This window comes from Mustela lutreola, chromosome X (genome assembly GCF_030435805.1).
Source record: "Mustela lutreola isolate mMusLut2 chromosome X, mMusLut2.pri, whole genome shotgun sequence".
Taxonomy (NCBI): domain Eukaryota; kingdom Metazoa; phylum Chordata; class Mammalia; order Carnivora; family Mustelidae; genus Mustela; species Mustela lutreola.
In genome coordinates this window covers 43,620,591-43,640,837 of record NC_081308.1, presented here as the reverse complement: position 1 = coordinate 43,640,837, position 20,247 = coordinate 43,620,591, and the positions used below count along the sequence as shown (strand labels likewise).

Here is a 20,247-nt window from a genome sequence, read left to right as displayed (position 1 = left end):
TAGACAAATGTACTAAAGAATAAAATTGGAAAGACCATAAGCAAACCCAAGTATACATGATTAAAGATTAAGAGGGATAAACTTCCAGTTAAAAAACAATTAAGTCACACAGATGAGAAGTACAGCATAGGGAATACAGTCAATAATATTATAATAATGCTGTATGGTAACAGATGGTAATTAGACTTATTATGGTGAGCATGGAGTAATGTACAGAATTACTGAATCATTATGTTGTACATCTGAAACTAATATAACATTGTAAATCAGCTATACTTAATAATAAAAATATATATCAATTCAAGCCAGTGGATAAAGAAAACAAATAAATGGTATTAGAATTACTGGATAATCACTAGGGGAAGGTGTATAAGTATTGACACCAAAATCAAAATAAATTCTAGACAAAGATTTAAATGTGAACATGAAACTATGAATGTTCTAGAAAAAAATCAGAGAAATATTTAAATAAATATGACTGGATAAGACTTTTCAAAGCAAGAAACAAATCTTAAAACCATAAAGAAAAAAACTGATGGACCTAACTCCTTAAAATGCCAATGCCACTACATATCAACTTAAAATAACACATTCAAGTTTTTCATTTATCAGATGGCAAAAAATATAACACTCTATCTTGGTAAGATTATGAGAAAATAATTTTTCTTCAGTAAAGTACAATGGGCATATTTCAGAAGAACAGTGCCTATATGTACAAATATTCTAAAGATGCACTGTATTGATCTAATACTTCTATTCCTAGTAATTTAATACAGAAAAACAACAGTACAATCATGAACAATGGAAGCATATGTATGTTCACTATAGGGTTATTTCTAAGAGTAAAATTTAGAAATAGCCTAAATGTCCATTAATAGGGGGTTAGATAAATAAGGACAGCTAAAGAACAGAATACTATGTAGTCAACATAAATGATATAGAAATACGTTATTTTAACTGGAAAGATCTCACAATTACATGAACATTGTTACATGAGAAGAAAGGCAAGTCATAAAAACACTATAAAAAGGATATAACTAATCTTCAATGTGTATGTTCCTCAAAATACAGAAAACAATGACAAGACTGAAAAAATATGTAAATTCACAATTATAATTGAAAATTTCAGTACTCTTCTCAGCAACAGAATTAGTACACAGATAAACAGCAAGGGTAATGAAGAAACTGACATTAACCAATGGATCCAACTGACATTTATAGAACACTCCATCCCACAGCAACGAAACACATATTTTCTCAAGTGCACCTGGAAAATTCACCAAGACAGACCATACATATCCTGAGTGATAACCCTTTAAACTTTTTAAAGAATTAAAATCATAGTGTTTTCTTTGACCACAATAGAATTAAACTAGAAATCGATAACAGAAAAATAATAGCAAAAACTCCAAACACTTGGATAGCAAATGACAAACTTAACAGTCCAGGGATCAAAGAGGATGTCTCCCAAAATTTGTGGCTTGCAGCTAAAGCAATGCTTAGGGAGAAATGTATAGCATTAAATGCTTCTATTAAAGAAAAGAAAGGTCTTAAATCAATAACCTAAGCATCCACCTTAAGCTGAGTGAAATAAGTCAAGCAGAGAGAGTCAATTATCATATGGTTTCACTTATTTGTGGAGCATAAGAAATAACATGGAGAACATGGGGAGATGGAGAGGAGAAGGGAGTTGAGGGAAACTGGAGGGGGAGATGAACCACGAGAGACTATGGACTCTGAAAAACAATCTGAGGGTATTGAAGGGACGGGGGTGTGGGAAGGTGGGTGAGCCTGGTGGTGCGTATTATGGAGGGCACGTATTGCATGGAGCACTGGGTGTGGTGCATAAACAATGAATTCTGGTATATTGAAAAGAAATTTAAAAAATAAAATTTTTTTTTAAAAAACTAGAAGAAGAACAAATTAAACCCAAAGCAAAAGGAAACTATAAAAAATTGGAGCAGATACCAATAAAACTAAAAACAAAAAAAAAAAACAGTAAGAAAATGAATGAAATGAAAACCTGGTTCTTTGAGAAGATCAAGAAAATTGAGAAACTTCTAGCAAGATTGATAAACAAAAAGAAGACACAAATACCAAATATCAGGAATGAAAATGGGGAATACAGGAAGAACTCTATGCACATAAATTGGACTTAGATGAAGTAGACCATTTCTTTGAAAACCACAAACCACAAATCAAAAGTCACCTGAAACGAAATAGGTAACTTGAATATCTTATAATAACCATTAAAGAAATTATATTCTTAGTTAAAATTCTTCAGGAAAAAGAAACTTCAGGCCCAAATAACTTCACTCGTGAATTCTACAGAACATTTAAAGAATAAATAACATTAATTCCACGCATCTCTTCCAGAAAACAGAAGAGAGGGATACTCTCAAATTATTTTTTAAAGTGAGTACCATTCTCATAACAAAACCAAAGACAGTACAAAAAAAAATAGTACAGGGGCACCTGGGTGGCTCAGTGGGTTAAAGCCTCTGCCTTCGACTCAGGTCATGATCTCAGAGTCCTGGGATCAAGCCTCGCATCGGGCTCTCTGCTCAGCAGGGAGCCTGCTTCCCCCCACTCCCGCCTGCCATTCTGCCTAATGATCTCTGTCAAAAAAATAAAATAAAATCTTAAAAAAAAGAAAAAAAAATACTACAGAGAAACATCCATCATAAACACAAATACAAAAATCCTCAACAAAATACTAGCAAATAAAATCCAACAATACATAAAAAGAATAATACACCAGGACCAAGTGGGGCTTATCCCCAAAATGGGGCTACTTCAATATTTGAAAATCAATCCATGTAATCTGTCCTATTAATAGTCTAAAACAAATAAGATTGTATCAACAGACGTGGGAGGAAAAAAGCATTTGACAAAATTCAACATCCATTCATGATAAACATGGAATGGATAGTAAATTTCTCAACCTGATCTAGGGTGTCTACAAAAACAATACAGTTAAGATCATAGGAATTTTGAAAGACTAAGAGCTTTCTTCCTAAGATCAGGAACAAGGCAAGGTGGTCTACTCTCACTGTTGCTATTCAACATCATAAAAGAAGTCCTACACAGTGCAATGAAACAAACACAAAAATGAAATTAAAATCATGCATATTGGAAAGAAAGAAATAACACTGTCCCCATTGCAAACGGCATATTTGTCTATGTAGCTAATCTCAAGAAACCTATAAAAACAAAAGCACTCCTAAGAATTAATAAGTCAATACATAAATATAAGTATTTCATACAGTAATATACAAATGGAAAACTACACTTTTAAAAATATCATTTACAATACTACATCTGAAACTAATGATGTATTATATGTTGGCTAACTGAATTTAAACTAAAAAAATATCATTTACAGTAGGTCCAAGAAAATAAAATATTTTGGTAGATATCGAGCAAAACATGTACAGGATCTACATGGTAAAAAGACAGAAATTGGGACGCCTGGGTGGCTCAGTTGGTTAAGCAGCTGCCTTCGGCTCAGGCCATGATCCCAGGTTCCTTGCTCCACAGGGAGCCTGCTTCTCTCTCCGACTCTGCCTGCTTGTGCGTGCTCTCTCTCTCTCTCTCTGACAAATGAATAAATAAATAAAATCTTTTAAAAATTTAAATAAATTAAAAATAAAAAGACAGAAATCAAAGAACGCCAAAATAAATGAAGGACATACCACATTCATTGGTATGGAAGTTTCAACATGGAAAAATGTTAATTCTTTTCAAATTCACCCATAAGTGTGTGTTAATGGTCCCCAAGACCACCCCAAGGTAAAGCAATTCCTAGTCACAGGACTCAGCATATAGTCATACTCATGGATATGATTTATTATAACAAAAGATAGAAAGCAAAAATCAAGTAAATGAGAACATCAGCAAAACTTGCCAAAAACCAGACACAAGCTTTCAAGAGTCTTACCCCAATTGAGTCAGCTGCTCGGGATGTACTTAATTCCTCCAGGTATGAAATGTGACAATACACATAAAGTGCCATCTACAGGGAAACTCAGTGCCTAAGATTTTATCGGGAGCTGGTCATGTAAACACTCTCTGCCTTGCATGTACCAAACTTTCAGACTCACAAAAGGAAAGCAAGAGTTCAGAATAAACCACATTGTTTATACAAAGAGTTTAGGCACAGTTAGCATTAAGGGACGGTTTTATAGAAGTGTAGGGAAATGTTTACCAGACAACTTCTCAGATGCCCAGACAAAGGTGAACTTTGCAAATAGGACTTTTTTTAAAGATTTTATTTATTTATTTGACAGACAGAGGTCACAAGTAGGCAGAGAGGCAGGCAGAGAGAGGCGGGGAAGCAGGCTCCTCGCTGAGCAGAGAGCCTGATGCGGGGCTCGATCCCAGGACCCTGGGATCATGACCTGAGCCAAAGGCAGAGGCTTAACCCACTGAGCCATCCAGGCACCCCGCAAATAGGACTTTCTAAGGATAGCAGTATTTGGCCTATTAACTATTTTCTGCACAAGATGTAACTCAATTCCAATCAAATTCTCAGCAGGACTTTTTTGTAGATATAAACAAACTTTCTATAATTTATATAGAAAAGCAAAGGAACTAGAAAACTAAAACAATTTTGAGAAAGAAAAAGAACAGAGGTGGAAGGATCACACTACCTAGTTTTAAGACTTACTATAAAACTACAGGAATAAAGACAGTGTGATATTGGCAAAGTGACAGACACAGATCAATAAAGGAGAATATAGAAATAAGTATAGAAATAGAGCCACACATATAAGGTCAACTGATTTTTGGCAAAGGTGCAAAAGCGATTTAGTGGGAAAAAAGTATATTTTCCCACAAATGGTGTTAGAACAACTGGACATCCATATGCAAAAAAAAATGAACTTTGACGTCAAAAACCTCCTACAACACAAAAACTAACTCAAAATGGATTACAGATTTAATGTTAAAACTATAAAACTTTTAGATAACATATGAGAAAATATTCATGATTTAGGTTTAGGCAGAAAATTCTTAAAAAGCACAATCCATAACAGAAAACACTGAAAACTAGACTATCAAAATTTTAAAAAAAAAAAAAAAACTTTTGCTCTGTGAAAAACCCAAATAAGAGAATAAAAAGGTTACAGACTGGTAGGATATATTTGTAAATCACAGGGTGTAAACACAGGGTTTATATTCAGAATATGTAAAGAACTCTCAATAACTTGACACAAAGAAAATATACTATATGTTGCCTAATTGAACATAATTTTAAAAAAGGAAAAGAAACTAACCCATTTAAGAAATGGGCAAGACTTAAAACACTTCACCAAAGAGGATAGATGGATGACAAGCAAGTATGATGTTCAACATTATTAGCCCTCGAGGAAATGCAAATTAAAACTATGGCGAGACTCCTCTACCCAGCTATTAGATGGCTTAAATTAAAAAATTCTAATATCAGGGCATCTTGGGTCATTCAGTGGGTTAAGCCTCTGCCTTTGGCTCAGGTCATGATCTCAGGGTCCTGGCATCGAGCCCCGCACCGGGCTCTCTGCTAAGCAGGGAGCCTGCTTCCCACCCCTCTCTGTCTACTTGTGATCTCTGTCTGTCAAATAAATAAATAAAATCTTTAAAAAATATACCAATACCAAGTGCTGACAAGGATACACAGCAACCAGAACTCTTATGTCCTACAGGTGGATCTCAAGGGAATTATGGTGAAGGATAAAAGTCAATCTAAAAAGGTTATGTACTGTATGATTCCATTTATATACCATTTGTGAAATTACAAAGTTATAGATGTGAAAACAAATTAGGAGTTCCCAGGGACAGGAAGGTAAGGGGAGGAAGATGGCTGTTGCTATAAAAGGATAACATGAGGGATCTTTGTGGTAATGGAACAGTTCTGTGTCTTAACTGTGGTAGCAGTGCTTACAAAATTTTCATGTTTGATAGAACTATACAGACTAAACACACACAACAAATAAATGCATGTAAAACTGATGAAATTTAAGGCCTGTGAGCCTTAATCATGACACTGTATTATAGTTACGTGAAATGTTACCATCAGGACAAAGTAGGTGAAATGTACACAGGACTTCCCTATACTGTTTTTTGCAAATTATTGTGACTCTTATTTCAAAACAAATGTTAAAATTTCATAGAACTATATACCAAAAAGTCCATTTTTATTTAAAATATAAAAATTAAAGTTATAAAAACACTATACATGTTTTCTAGTACTGTGATTCTCTATCAAAAGGTGTACATTGACATCACTTGTGGAGGGGTGCCTATGTAACTCAGTCAGTTGGGCATCTGTCTTTGGCTTGGGTCATGATCCCAGGGTCCTGCTCAGCAGGCTCCCTGCTCAGTGGAGAACCTGTTTCTTCCTCATCTGTCACTCCCCCTGCTTGTGCTCTCTCTGACAAATAAACAAAATCTTTTTAAAAAATCACTTGTGGAGCTTTATAAAAATATATGTGCCCTGAAGACATGAACAGACATTTCTGCAAAGACATCCAAATGGCCAACAGACACATGAAAAGTGCTCACACTCAGCATCAGGGAAATACAAATCAAAACCACAGTAAGATACCACCTCACACCAGTCAGAAGGGCTAAAATTAACAAGTCAGGAAATGACAGATGCTGGCGAGGATGCGGAGAAAGGGGAACCTTCCTACACAGTTGGTGGGAATGCAAGTTGGTACAGTCACTCTGGAAAACAGCATGGAGGTTCCTCAAAAAGTTGAAAATAGAGCTACCCTATGATCCAGCAATCCCACTGCTGGGTATTTACCTTAAAGATACAAATGTAGTGATCCAATGGGGTACATTCACCCGAATGTTTATAGCAGCAATGTCCACAATAGCCAAACTACGGAAAGAACCTAGATGTCTATCAACAGATGAATGGATAAAGATGTGTTTTATATATACAATGGAGTACTATGCAACCATTGAAAAACCCAAAATCTTGCCATTTGCAATGACATGGATGGAACTAGATGGTATTATGCTAAGCGAAATAAGTCAATCAGAGAAAGACAATTATCATATGGTCTCTCTGATATGAGGAATTTGAGAGGCAGGGCAGGGGTCATGGGGGGAAGGAAGAGAAAAATGAAACAAGATGGGACCAGGGAGGGAGACAAACCATAAGAGACTTTCAGTCTCAGGAAACAAAATGAGGGTTGCTAGGCGGAGTTGGGGGAGGGATAGGGTGGCTAGGTGATGAATATTGGGGATGGTATGTGCTATGGTGAGTGTTGGGAATTGTGTAAGACTGATGATTCATAGACCTATACCCCTGAAGCAAATAATTCATTATATGTTAATAATTTTAAAAAATATTATGTGCCCCTTCACCCAAAAAATACAAAAACACTAATTCAAAGGGATACACACACCCTTATGTTTATTGCAGCATTACTTACAATAGCCAAACTATGGAAGCAATGCAAGTGTCCATCAATAGATGAGTGGATAAAGAAGATGTGGTATGTATACACACTGAAATATTATACAGCCATGAAAAAGAATGAAATCTTGCCATTTGCAATAACATGGATGGAGCCAGAAAATATGATGCTAAGTGAAGTAAGTCCATCCAAAAAAGACAAATACCATATGATCTAGCTCATATGTGGAATTCAAGAAACAAAACAGAAGAGTAAAGGAAAAAAAGAGAAAGACAAACCAAGAAACAGACTCTTAACTACAGAAAATAAACTAATGGTTACAAGAGGGAAGGTGAGTTGGGGGCATGGTTGAAATAGGTGATGGGGATTAAAGAGTACACTTATGATGAATAAAATAATATTTAAAAAAAAAACAAAAAATATATGTATATGCCTGCACCACACCCCCACAATTCTGTTTGGATAATATGGGATGGGACCTGGGTATCTGTGATTCTATGATCCATGCACTAGAAGTGTGCCCCTAAAACAGATGACTACCACTTGAAATGGAGGAATAATATACACACAAATATTAACAGTGGTTCTGAGTTGTGGGATCACAGGTAATTATATTACTTTCCTATGACGAATGTGAATTTTTGTGCAATAAAAATAACAACAAAGGCTTTTTAAAAAAAGATTCAGTTCCTCAGGGTTGCTGGGGGTGGGGGGGATAGGATGGCAGAGTGATGGACAATGGTGAGGGTATGTGCTATGGTGAGTGCTGTGAATTTGTGTAAGACTGACAATTCACAGACTTGTACCCATGAAACAAATAATACATTATGTTAATAAATAAATAAAACTAAATTAAATTTTTAAAAAATTCAGTACATCATTCCAGCTAGTAGAGATATTTCATCTGATATCCATTTATTTCCTGTCCCTACTCCTAGTCTCATGCCATGCAATATTTGATGAGTTTATCTTTTCTGTTATCATTTACATCACTAATAAAAATGTTGATTAGAACAAAGTCCACTGGCAATCTTCTAGAAATCTCCTTCTAGCTTAATAATGATCAGCAATCTCTGGGATCAGTTTCACTTACGTAAGATCAACCCAAATTCTACTCTTTTTAAAAAGATTTATTTATTTATTTATTTGAGAGGGTCAGGGAAAGAGGGGCAGAGGGAGGAAAGAAAGAGACAATCTCAAGCAGACTCCCCACTGAACATGGAGCCCAGTGCAGGGCTTGATCTCACTACCCTGAGATCATGACCTAATCCAAAACCAAGAGTTGGACACTCAACTGACAGAGCCACCCAGGCACCCCCTCAAATTATGCTCTTATCTACTTCATTATTCTTCATTATTTCCATAAGATGAGAGGCATTTTCATGCTTTACTGATATCCAAATATATCATGTCTACTACATTTTCCTGGTCTTTTACTTCAAAGTGACCCTGAACCACCCCTCTCAAACTCTATAAAGGATATTAGACTATATTACCTTTTCTTCCTAATTATGTAGCTAAGACTCTTCTGGGCATAGCCTATGCCTTATATTTTCTTGCAAATGCCACAGCAAGCCACTCGATTTCATTCATTCAACAAATATTTATTGATACTCCACTATGTGCCAGGTACTATTCTGGACTCTCCTTCCTTCATGTAAAAGGATAACTAAGTACTCATAGCAATATTCCCTCAACATCCAACTCCAGGCAAATAGCTACCTGCCGTGTCTGGTCCTGCCATGTCTGCCACACTGTCCTTCCTATCACCAATCTCACCCAAAACTTGAAAGGCTTTGTCACTGATCCCTATCCAAATCATGAAATAGACTTTGTAAAATTCTGATAATGATTGAACTACTGTACCATCATTGCCTTTTCTAGAAGTAGTGTCTCCTTCCACTGGGTTCTCACAGGATCTTATGTATAACATTCTTATAGTACCTAGGGTATTCTATTTTTTATTGTATTCATATGTCTGCATGTCTTATCTTGCCCCCTAGATCATAAGCTCCCTGAAGGCTCAGCTCTGTAGGCCCAGAAAATTTTTACCATGCTTAGCATCTGGTGATACTGAATGAATAATCAGAAAAGAGCAGCCCCTTAAAGCACCAGTTGTCAGGCTTACCTGCACCTCTACCAGCCAGTCCACAAGAATGGCCCTCATGCAACTGCTGATGTCAGTCTGCCTGTTCATGTATTTTTTAAGTATGAACTTTTCCTGGCAGCAATAAAAAAAGAAATATTAATCCGTAAACTCTCTTTATAGTTCAAAAATTGTAATTTAAGGAAAAAAATACTTGCAACCAATATCTCAGAAAAAGAAATTGTCACAATGTAATTAACTTCTTCAGTTCTAACTCATTATTTTCAGCTGGTATCAGCCAATCAAAGTCTCCTCTTCCAGACAAGTTCTAGTAATGCTTGGGAAATGGATGCACATCATATTCAAGCATCAGGGTAGATATGGAGGAGCCTAGGGGGACTATGGAATATGGATAGGAATATACCTATCAATAAATACCAAAGAGGTTCCACCCCTTCTTTGCAATTTAATCTAAAGTAGAGCAGTGCTTTGCAAACTTTAACACATATACCACCTGGGGATCTTTAAAATTCATATTCTAATTTAGAAGGCCTGGATGAGGCTAGATTTCTGCATTCCTAACAAGATCTCAAGTGAAACTGACACCACTGAGCTAAGGCCCATGCATGTAGTATAACAAAGCTATCTCTTACTTCCTCCAAGCTACGCCAGAAAAAAGTAAAGGATCTGGAGTCAGTTAATCAAATGTTATGTCTGTAGAGAGAAGACAAGATATTCATCCTCGCTCTTATGCATAGCCTGCTAAAATTTTAGTTGTTAGATAATCTTGGTCCCTCTGTTTCATTGAGAGAGAGAAAGAATGAGAGAGAGAAGAAAATTTGCCATCAATGAATTTTAGTGGTCAAGGAAACTGGCTGATTTTAAAGAGGAAGAAAGTGTCACCAGTTTGGAGAGTGATTTCACATATGTCACCAGAAACTTGCATAGAGAAGGGAAAAGATCTTTAAGAGCAGCCACTCAGAAGACGACTACTATTTTTGTGTCTGAGATTGTCTCCTCAACAATTAGAGATGCAGACTTAATGGTCTTCAAGGTCATCAGACTTTTAGCCCATATTCCAGCTCTACCATATACTAGTTGTGTGATTCTGAGCAGTTTCTCCAATCTATAAAAAGGAGATAATAATACCTACCATCATGAAGTTATTGGGAGAATTAAACAAGATAATGTCTATAAACACTTTAGCCCCAATGTCTAACTTATGGTAAGCTACCAGTAGACGTCAGTTGTTGCTGTTATTATTGTAATCATCATTATTACCTCCCCTTTCAACTTGCATTTTGAAGGATGGAATGATGAGGAAATGAGACCTAGAAACTGTTCCACTCCAACAGCCACCTACATACCTCTCTCTCCTTCATGTAACTAAAGATATCCTTGGCATATATGGGGTTGAAAAATGGATCACTGTAGTTATTGTCAATATCCTCCGATGCGGTTATCTGCTTGGAAATCACCAAAAAGATGTTAGAGGGAGAAAGATTCCAAAGAAGGCTTAGCACATACACATAAAGCATGCCCTCCTTTCTTCCCAGTGTCATCTTCTGCTAAGTTTCCTCAAGCCCCATATATCCTGGGCCACAACAGAGCACCCCCTTGGTCCTTCAATACTCATGCTGCTAAATGACCAAGAAATGTTTAATCCTTCTTGCACATGACTGCTCTGCCCTAGGAACTAGGCATCATTTTTACAGGTAAGCTCAAGACTCTCCAGGAAAAACACTCTTATTTTACTATTCCAACTTGTGTCATATATCTCCTTAGGTCACTTGTTTTGTCCCAATGCTTTGATCTAACCCAATTCATCTTCTTGGTAGCCTTTTCCTCCCTTCTACACTTCTACCCAGTTTGTTTTATCTACAAGAGGGGTATTTCTCCTCCTTTTTGCCAATCTCATTCCTTCATCCTTCCAATTTTCAACTTAAATACCAACTTCCTTGGGAGATGCTTCTGTGGGCTTTACTCATCTTTGACTGGAGTCTACTGTAATGCAGATTGCAATTACTAAGAAAGGTAGTTTACACACACACACACACACACACACACACACAAATATTCCAGATCCTTGTGGGTATTCCTGTAATAAATACTTTCTAATTGTTTGGGTGTATTTTAATTCCAATTGGAAAGTCAAGAGATCCCACAAGGCCAGCCTGATTTACTATAGCCTACTATATACAGATCAATTACTTAGGAAGGCAAAAAAAAATCTCTTTGCTAGCAGCTACCTACAGGACAACAAAGAACACATCATCTAATTTAAGAAGAAAGAGAAAGAATACCTCCTTCTGTGACTTCTTGCCCCAAGATGAAGAAGGCTTATTGAAACTAGATTCACAAGCACTGGATGTGCTTGTGGTATTGAACTTGCCCACACTGGACATGCCTGTTCTGGATTCAGGGGCTATGCTGGACACATGTGAGCTGGTTTCAGCCTGGAGGATCAGGAAATCTTTGAGAGAGTTATCTTCCTTTTGGGTGGTATTCTCTTGCAAGGCCAATGGCTCCTTTAGGGACAACTCCTTCCCAGTAGTGGGTTTCTCATCTAATGCAAATGTTTCCTTGACATGGAATGTCTCATTGAGGGTAGGTTTCTCCTGAAAAGGCTCCTTGAAGATGGTCTCCTTCCCACTGCTGGGCTTCTCCTGCAAGGCCAAGGGCCCCCACGGGGTAGCCTCTTCCTCAACTGTGGGATTCTCTTGCAAGGCCAAGGACTCCCTTGGGATGGTCTCCTCAATGCTGGGCTTCTGAAAAGCCAGTGGTTGCTTAATAAGGGACTCTTCATTGGTGATATTCTCTTGCAAGGCCAAATGCTTCTTCAATAGGAACACCTCCCCCGGAGCAATGGGTTTCTTCTTTAAAGATAACTGCTCCTCAGTGCTTGTTGCCACCTCAGTGGAGACTTCCTCCTTCAGAACTGATGGTTTATTTAAAAGAGATTCCTCTTCAGTAGTGCTTTTCTCCTGCAAGTCCAACAGCTCCTTCAAGGAATCCTCTTTGGTATCAGTCTTCTGCAAACCCAAAGCCTTCCAGAAGAGGGATTCATCTTTGTTGGTAGGTTTAACATGCAATGAAAACGGCTCTGGAGAAAGAAATTCCTCCTCAGTAGTAGGCTTCTCCTCTAAAGTCAATAGTTCCTTAATATACAATTCTTCAGTGGTGGTCTTTTCTGGCAAGGCCAGTGGCTTAGTTGAGAGGGACGCCTCCTGCAGAGTGGTGTGCTTCTCTTTCAAAAGAGATGGATCCTGGAAGAGGAGCTCCTCTTCAGTTACAGACTTTTTATTAAAGGGCAATAGCTTCTTAAAGACTGACTCTTCTTCAGAGGTGGTGTCCTCTGAGACCAGTGGCTTCTTTAAGAGGGACATTCTCCCCTGAGTGATTTGCTTTTTCTTTAAAGATAACGGTGTCTTGGTAAGGATTGTCTCCTCAGTTGAAGACTTCTTCCTAAGTGACACTGGCTCCATAAAGAAAGAATCCTTATCTTTGCTAATCATATTCTGCAAGTCCAACAGTTCTTGGCAGATGGACATCATTATTTGACTGGCACACTTTTTCTTCTTTATAGATAAAGTTTCCTTGGTAGAGACCGCCTCATCTCTGATACCTTTCTTCCTAAAGGGAACTGGTTCTATAAGAAATTCATCTTCACCATCAACATTCTCCTGCAATGCCCCTGGCTTCTTCAAAAGAGCCACCTCCCCCTGCATGGTATGCTTGTCTTTGAACACAGGTGATTCCCTGACGAGAGACTCCTCCTCAGTGGTAGACTTATTTTTAAAGGACAAGGGCTCCTTAATGAGTGACTTCTCTCCAGAGGTGATCTGCAATACTAGTGGCATCTTCAAGTAGGACACCTTACCCTGACTGGTACACTTTTTCTTCTTTAAAGATAATGGCTTTACAGTGGGGATTGCCTCCTCAATGGTACGTTTCTTCTTAAAAGCCAAAGTCTCCTTTAAAAGTGACTCCTCCTCAGTTAGAGTCTTTTGCAAGGTCAAGGCCTTCTTCAAGATGGACACCTCCTCTTCCATGCTGTGTTTCTCTTGTAACATGGATGACTCATGGAAAAGGGACTCCTCAGTTGTGTCCTTCTTCTTAGAGGATTGTGGCTCCTTAATGAATGACTTCTCTCCAGATGTGGTCTTTTGCAATACTAATGGCTTCTTCAAGTGATACATCTTCCCCTGAATGGTACACTTCTTTACAGGTAATGACTTCTTGGTGGGATTTGTCTCCTTGGTAGTACATTTCTTCCTAAGGGACATTGGCTCCATAAGAAATTTATCCTTAGTGTCCTCCTCCTGCAATGCCTGTGGCTTCTTCAAGAGGACCACCTCCCCACTAGTGGTGTGCTTCTCTTGCAATGCAGATGGTTCCTGGAAGAGAGACTCCTTAGAGTTAGGCTTCTTTTTAAAAGACAATGGCTCTTTAATGAGTTTCTTCTCTCCAGAGATAGTCTTCTGCAATTCTAATGGCTTTTTCAAGTGATCCATCTGCCCTTGAATAGTACACTTCTTCTTTAAAGATAATGGCCTCAAGATGAAGCCTGCCTCCTTGCTGGTAGCTTTCTTATTGAAAGTCAGTGGCTCCTCAATGAGAGACTCCTCTTCAGAAGTGGTCTTCTGCAACACTAGTGGTTTCTTCATGTGGGACACTTTCCCCTGAGTGGTATACTTCTTCTTCTTTAAAGATAACACCTTCTTGATGGAAGTTGCCTCCTCTGTTTTAGGCTTCTTTCTAAAGTTTGTTGGCTCCATAATGAAGGAATTCTCTTCAAAAGTGATGTCCTGCAAAGCCAAGTCCCCCTGATATGTGCTCATCTTCTTTAAGGATAATGTTCCTTTGGTGATGTCTGCCTCCTCAGTCTTAAGCTTCTTCCCAAAAGTCATTGGCTCTACAACAAACTCATCATTGCTGTCAGCCTCCTCCTGTAAGGATGGTGGCCTGTCCATGAGGGGTATCTCCCCCTGATTTGTGGACTTTCTTAAAGAAAATGACCTGAAAAGGCTTGTGTCCTCAGTAATGAGTTCCTCTTTTAAAATCAATGGCTTTTTGAAAAATGATACCTCCTCAGTAGTGGTTGTTTTAGAGATGGTAGATATCTCCAGACTTAGTGGTTTCTCCATAATATTTGGTACCAGGGTAGTAGAAACTACTAGTGGTGAAGGTTCTGGCTTATAACTGTAAAGGAAACAATGTCTGAGTAAGAAGAATGTAGTTCCTAGAATCCCCACCAACCATCTCATTTTGTTGCTATATTTACCAAAGTTATAAAAGGGGAAAGGGCTTCAACCTCAAGGGATAGATTAAAGGGTAAAAATCAAACGGTACCATAGAGAATCAACTAAGTAGCACCCTGTATAGTTTCTATGGCCTAGGTTCTCACACTTTTCTGAAAAATTTCCCCTAAAATCCATGTTGTGCTTTACTATATATGAATTATTTCCTTTATTTATATACAAAGTCTTTATTCTAAAACCACACTGTATGAGTTATTTGCTATTATATCAGTCTCCCTCAGTAGCTACATTTATTTATTTTTTTATTTTTTTATTTTTTAAAGATTTTATTTATTTATCAGAGAGAGAGAGGGGGAGAGAGCGAGCACAGGCAGACAGAATGGCAGGCAGAGGCAGAGGGAGAAGCAGGCTCCCTGCTGAGCAAGGAGCGCGATGTGGGACTCGATTCCAGGACACTGGGATCATGACCTGAGCCGAAGGCAGCTGCTTAACCAACTGAGCCACCCAGGCGTCCCCATTTATTTATCTTTGTCCATCAGCACCAGGCATCCGGTAAAATGTAGGCTGAAATTAATATTGTTTGAAGGCTTGTGAGAAAATTATAAGAGAGAGCTTAGGAAGGCTTAGAAAAGAAAGGTGGACTGGTACTTAATGTTGGTGGTATCTAACCACATCCCCTTCAACCTAAGCTATTCATGAGATACTTTCCCAGTGGAGAAAATAAAAAGACCACAACGGACATTTGTTCACAAGGACCAGATTCAAAGCTTTGTTTTGAATAGGACTTCATGTCCAATTAGTAACTAACCTAGTGTGACCAAATCACTGGAGGACTAGAAATCAGAATAAGAGAGAATTTAAGGCAAATACAATCATCAGTCTGAACAAGAGTAAATGCCCCCCAAACTAGATATCATCTGATTCCATTTTTATGAAATGTCCAGAATAGACATAACCATAGAGGTATATCCATAAAAGAAAATAGATTGGTGGTTGCCTATGGCTGGAAAAGGGCAGGGAAGTGGGGTAGAATGAGAGGCTGGGAAAGGAAAGGGACTACTAATGGGGTCAGGCCTTTTTTTGGGGGTGGGGGTTGAAAAGTTATAAAATTAGATAGTGGTAATGGCTGTACAACCCCATATATATAATTTAAAAATCACTGTATTTTTTAAAGGAAGTGCCTAGAGAGGTTCCACAGTGCCTAGATAGATTCCAGGTCCCTCCTGGTGAGAACAGCCTTCAGATAACCTAGTTATGATAAAGAGTATGCCTTCTAGAGCTAAAATGCCTGGATTCAAATCCTGACTCCTCCACCTACTGGCTAGGTGACACTGGGCAAGTTAACTGTGCTTCACTTTTTTCGGCTATATAATGGGAATCGTATTACCTCCTTTATAGGGCTGTTGTGAAGATTTGATTAATATGCAATAAAAACATGTAAAACAAAGAACAGTTCAAAACTAAATGTATATCAATAAATCAGTTTAGCTAGATAAAATGGACAAATTCCTAAGAAGATACAAACTACCAAAACTGACTTTAAAAGAAAATAGAAAATCTGAGTGGACTTATAACACAAAAATATTGAATTAATATAAAAACTACCCACAGAGAAAAGTCCAGGCCCAGAAGTTTTTGCTGGGGAAGTCTACCAAACATCTAAATCAATACCAGTTCCTCGTAAACCACCCCAAGAAATTGAAGATATAAGAACAGTTACCAACTCATTCTATGAAGCCAATATTACTCTGATACCAAAAACAAAGATATCACAAGAAAATTATAGTCTTGTATCTCTTAAAAATATAGGTGCAAAAGTCCTCCACAAAATACTAGCAAATCAAATCCAGCAACACATAAAAGTATTATGCACCATGACCAAGTGGGATTTGTCCCAGGAATACAAGATTAATTTAACATCCAAAATTCAATTCATGTATCAAACCATATTAATGGAATAGAAAACAAAAGCCACATGATCATCTCAATAGATTCAGAAAAATCATTTGACAAAATACAAAACCCTTTCATGATAAAGGAATTAATACACTAGGAATAGAAAAGAGATTCCTCAACTTCACAAAGGGCATCTATGAAAACCCAAAGCTTACATTGTACTTAATGGTGAGAGATGGGTGATTTCCCCCTAAGATCAGGGAAAAGACAGGATATCCAACTCTTCTTTAGAGGGTGGGAGAGTTGTAGTGTAGCAGTATATAACTCATATAGCATTGTTGATGCTTTAGGAAAAAATCCCTCTATCCTCTGAATAAATTCCAAACTCTTAGCCATGATCTGCAAGGCCCTAGTGATCTGGCTCCTGTCTGCCTCTTCAAATCCAGCTCTTAAGAAACATTAGTATAGGAAATAGGTATTGAGTATCTATGATACCATAGATCTGGAGTGATCAGAGTAGGCTTCCCTGATAGAGTAACCAACTCTCTTTGTGACTGAGAGGGTTCTGGGGATGCAAGAGTCTCAGTATTAAAACTGGGCAAATCTTAGGAAAACCAGAATAAGTCGGTCACCCAATTCTTAGAAGACAAGGATGTCAAACTCTTGATACTTCTATTCAACATAGTACTAGAGGTTCTAGCCAGGGCAACTAGGCAAAAAAATAAAACAAAAGGCCTCCAGATTGAAAAGGAAGAAGTAAAACTGTGTATTAGCAGATGATATAATTTACATATAGAAAATCCTAGGAATATACCCAAAAACTATTAGAACTAATATACAAGTTTAGCAAGGTTCCATGATACAAGATCAATATGCCAAAATCATATATATTCCTATATCCTTGAAATGAACAGTATGAAAAAGAAATTGGGAAAACAAACCCATTTACAACAGCATCGAGAAGAATAAAACATTTAGAAATAAATTCAACAAAAGAAGTACAAAACTTATATTCTGAAAACTACAAAAACGTTGCAAGAATTTAAAGGTCTAAATAAATGAAAAGACATCCCATGTTTGTGGGTTGGAGGAGTTAGTATTAAGATGGCAATACTCCCCAGACTGATTTACAGATTCAAGACAACTTCTGTAAACATCCCAGTGGAAACAGACAAGCTGATTCTAAAATTTGTAAGGAATTGCAAAGAACCAAGAATAGCCAAAACAGTCTTGAAAAAGAGGAACAAGTTGGAAGAGTCACACTTCCTAATTTCAAAATGCACTACAGAGCAACAACAGTCACGATATGTGGTACTGGCATAATGGCAGATGTGTAGATTGAAGGAATAAAATTGAGACTTCAGAAATAAACACTTTCATTTACAGTCATTTGATTTTTGACAAGGATGCCAAGATAATTTGGTGGAGAAAGATTAGTCTTTTTAACAAATAGTGCTGGGACAACTGGATATCTACATGTAAAACAATGAAGTTAGACCCCTAACACACACTAACAACAAAAATGAACTCAAAAGGAGTCAATAACCTAAAGAGCTAAAACTTTAAAGCTCTGCAAAGAAAATCTTAAATTTCTGTAACCTCTGATTTGGCAATGGTCTTTTATATAGAACACCAAAAGCAAAAGCATAAGGAACAAAGGAAAAAAATAAATTGAACTTCAACAAAATTAAAAACTTTTGTGCCTCAAAGGATACCAACAAGAAAATGAAAAGACAACTCACAGAACAGATGAAAATATTTGCAAATTACGTATCTGATCAAAGACATATAGCTAAAAAATATAAAGAACTCTTACAACTTAAAAATGAAAAGCTCAAAAACTAGATTATTTAAATGGGCAAATGATCTGAATAGATATTCCTCCAAAAGGTATGCAAAAGGCAATAAGCACATGAAGGATGCTCAATATCATTAGTCATCAGAAAAATGCAAATCTGGGGGCACGTGAGTGGCCCAGGTGGCTAAGCATCTGCCTTCAGCTTGGTCATGATCCCAGGGTCCTGGGATGGAGCCCCATATCAGGCTCCCTGCTCAGCTAGAAGCCTACTTGTCCCTCTCCCTCTGCCTGCAGCTCCCCCTGCCTATGCTCTCTCTGTCAAATAAATAAACAAAATTTTAAAAACCAAAAGAAAAATACAAATCTAAAGCAGTGAGATTCCACTTCACATCCATTAGAATGGCCATGATAAAAAAAAAATAGTAAGGGTTGGCAAGGTTGTATAAAATTGGAAACCCTCATACAGTGTTAGTAGGAATGTAAAATAGTGTCACCACTATGGAATACAGTTTGGTAGCTCCTCATTGAGATCAACACAGAATTACCATATGACCCAACAATTACATTCCTAGGTATATACACAAAATTATCGAAAATAGGTGTTCAAAAAAAAACTCGTACACAAATGTTCATAGCCACATTATTCACAATAAGCAAAAGGTCGAAACAATCCAAATGTCCACCAACTGAAGAATGGATAAGGAAAGTAAAGTATATTCACACAATGGGATATTATTGGTCCACAAAAAGTAATGAAACCTGAAACAATGTGAATGAAGCTTGAAAACACTATACTAAATGAAAAAAGCTAGACACATAAGACCACACATTGCATAATTCCATTTATATGAAATGCCCAGAATAGGCAAAGCTATAGAAACAGAAACAAGGTTAGTGATTGCCTAGAGCTGGGAAGGATGGGGGAATTGAGAGGTGGTAGCTAAAGATATTGGTTGAAGGGGTTTTTTGTTGTTGTTTTGGGGTTTTGGGTTTTTTTTTTTTTTTTGATTTATGAAAATGTTCTAAAATTCATTGTGGTGATGGCTACATAACTTCAAATATACTGAAAGCTTTCAGTACATAATGTGTGAACTATACACATTAAATGGAAGAATTGTATGGTATGTAAATTATATCTCAACAAAGCTGTTGGCAAAAAAAGCCCACTTAGAAAAATGTGTGATTATAGTGAGCTCTCAATAAATGTCAGCCACTAGTTCTAGTGTTATTAATTAAGATCCCTTCCACTGAACCCTAAATGAAGGCAAGAATGTTTATGGTACTTTGTAAGGATTTCCCTGCTGAAGTCAGAATTATAAAAGAAAATCAGAAGAAAATAATTCAGGGAATTAAAGTCAAAATACACATAGAAATCCCACGAATTTCATTTCAGCAAAAAACTAAGTAGGGATAAATGCTATCTGGTTTGATTTCTTTTGGCTAGATAATTAGAAAAGTGTCTTGTAGACCTACCATGTTAATTTCCTGGAATTCCCCAACTTTTTCTCTTACCCTTTGGAACCCATGCTTAATCCTACCATAGCTAACTAGCTAATTTATTCTTTTCTTTCCTGAAAGTAATTCCCACCAGGATGAGGAGAGGTTATAGAAAAGACTCACTTCACCCTCTAACTCTTCTTCTAATAAGTTTTCCTAGAGGTAAATCCTTTTTCTAACCCAAATGAAAGTACTCATATCTACTTGCAGAACCTGTGAACAGATCCCTGCAACATCTGGAAAACATGGGTTTTTGGCCTAGAGAGATAGTAATTTCTCTCCAGTAACAAGGGACAAACC

At 37.3% G+C, this 20,247-nt stretch overlaps 1 protein-coding gene across 2 annotated transcripts in view; it reads right to left on the bottom strand.

Moving 5' to 3' along the window:
- Positions 1-20,247, bottom strand: part of CCNB3 (cyclin B3) — a 50,174-nt gene that overhangs the window by 17,780 nt on the left and 12,147 nt on the right. Inside the window, exons 5-7 of one of the 2 annotated variants that reach the window (XM_059158197.1) lie at positions 11,799-14,697; positions 10,863-10,961; positions 9,538-9,630 (exon numbers count right to left, since the gene is read on the bottom strand). In XM_059158197.1, coding sequence (XP_059014180.1) covers positions 9,538-9,630; positions 10,863-10,961; positions 11,799-14,697 — 3,091 coding nt within the window. The remainder of the gene's footprint in view (positions 1-9,537; positions 9,631-10,862; positions 10,962-11,798; positions 14,698-20,247) is intronic. The other variant, XM_059158198.1, reaches the window with a different exon arrangement.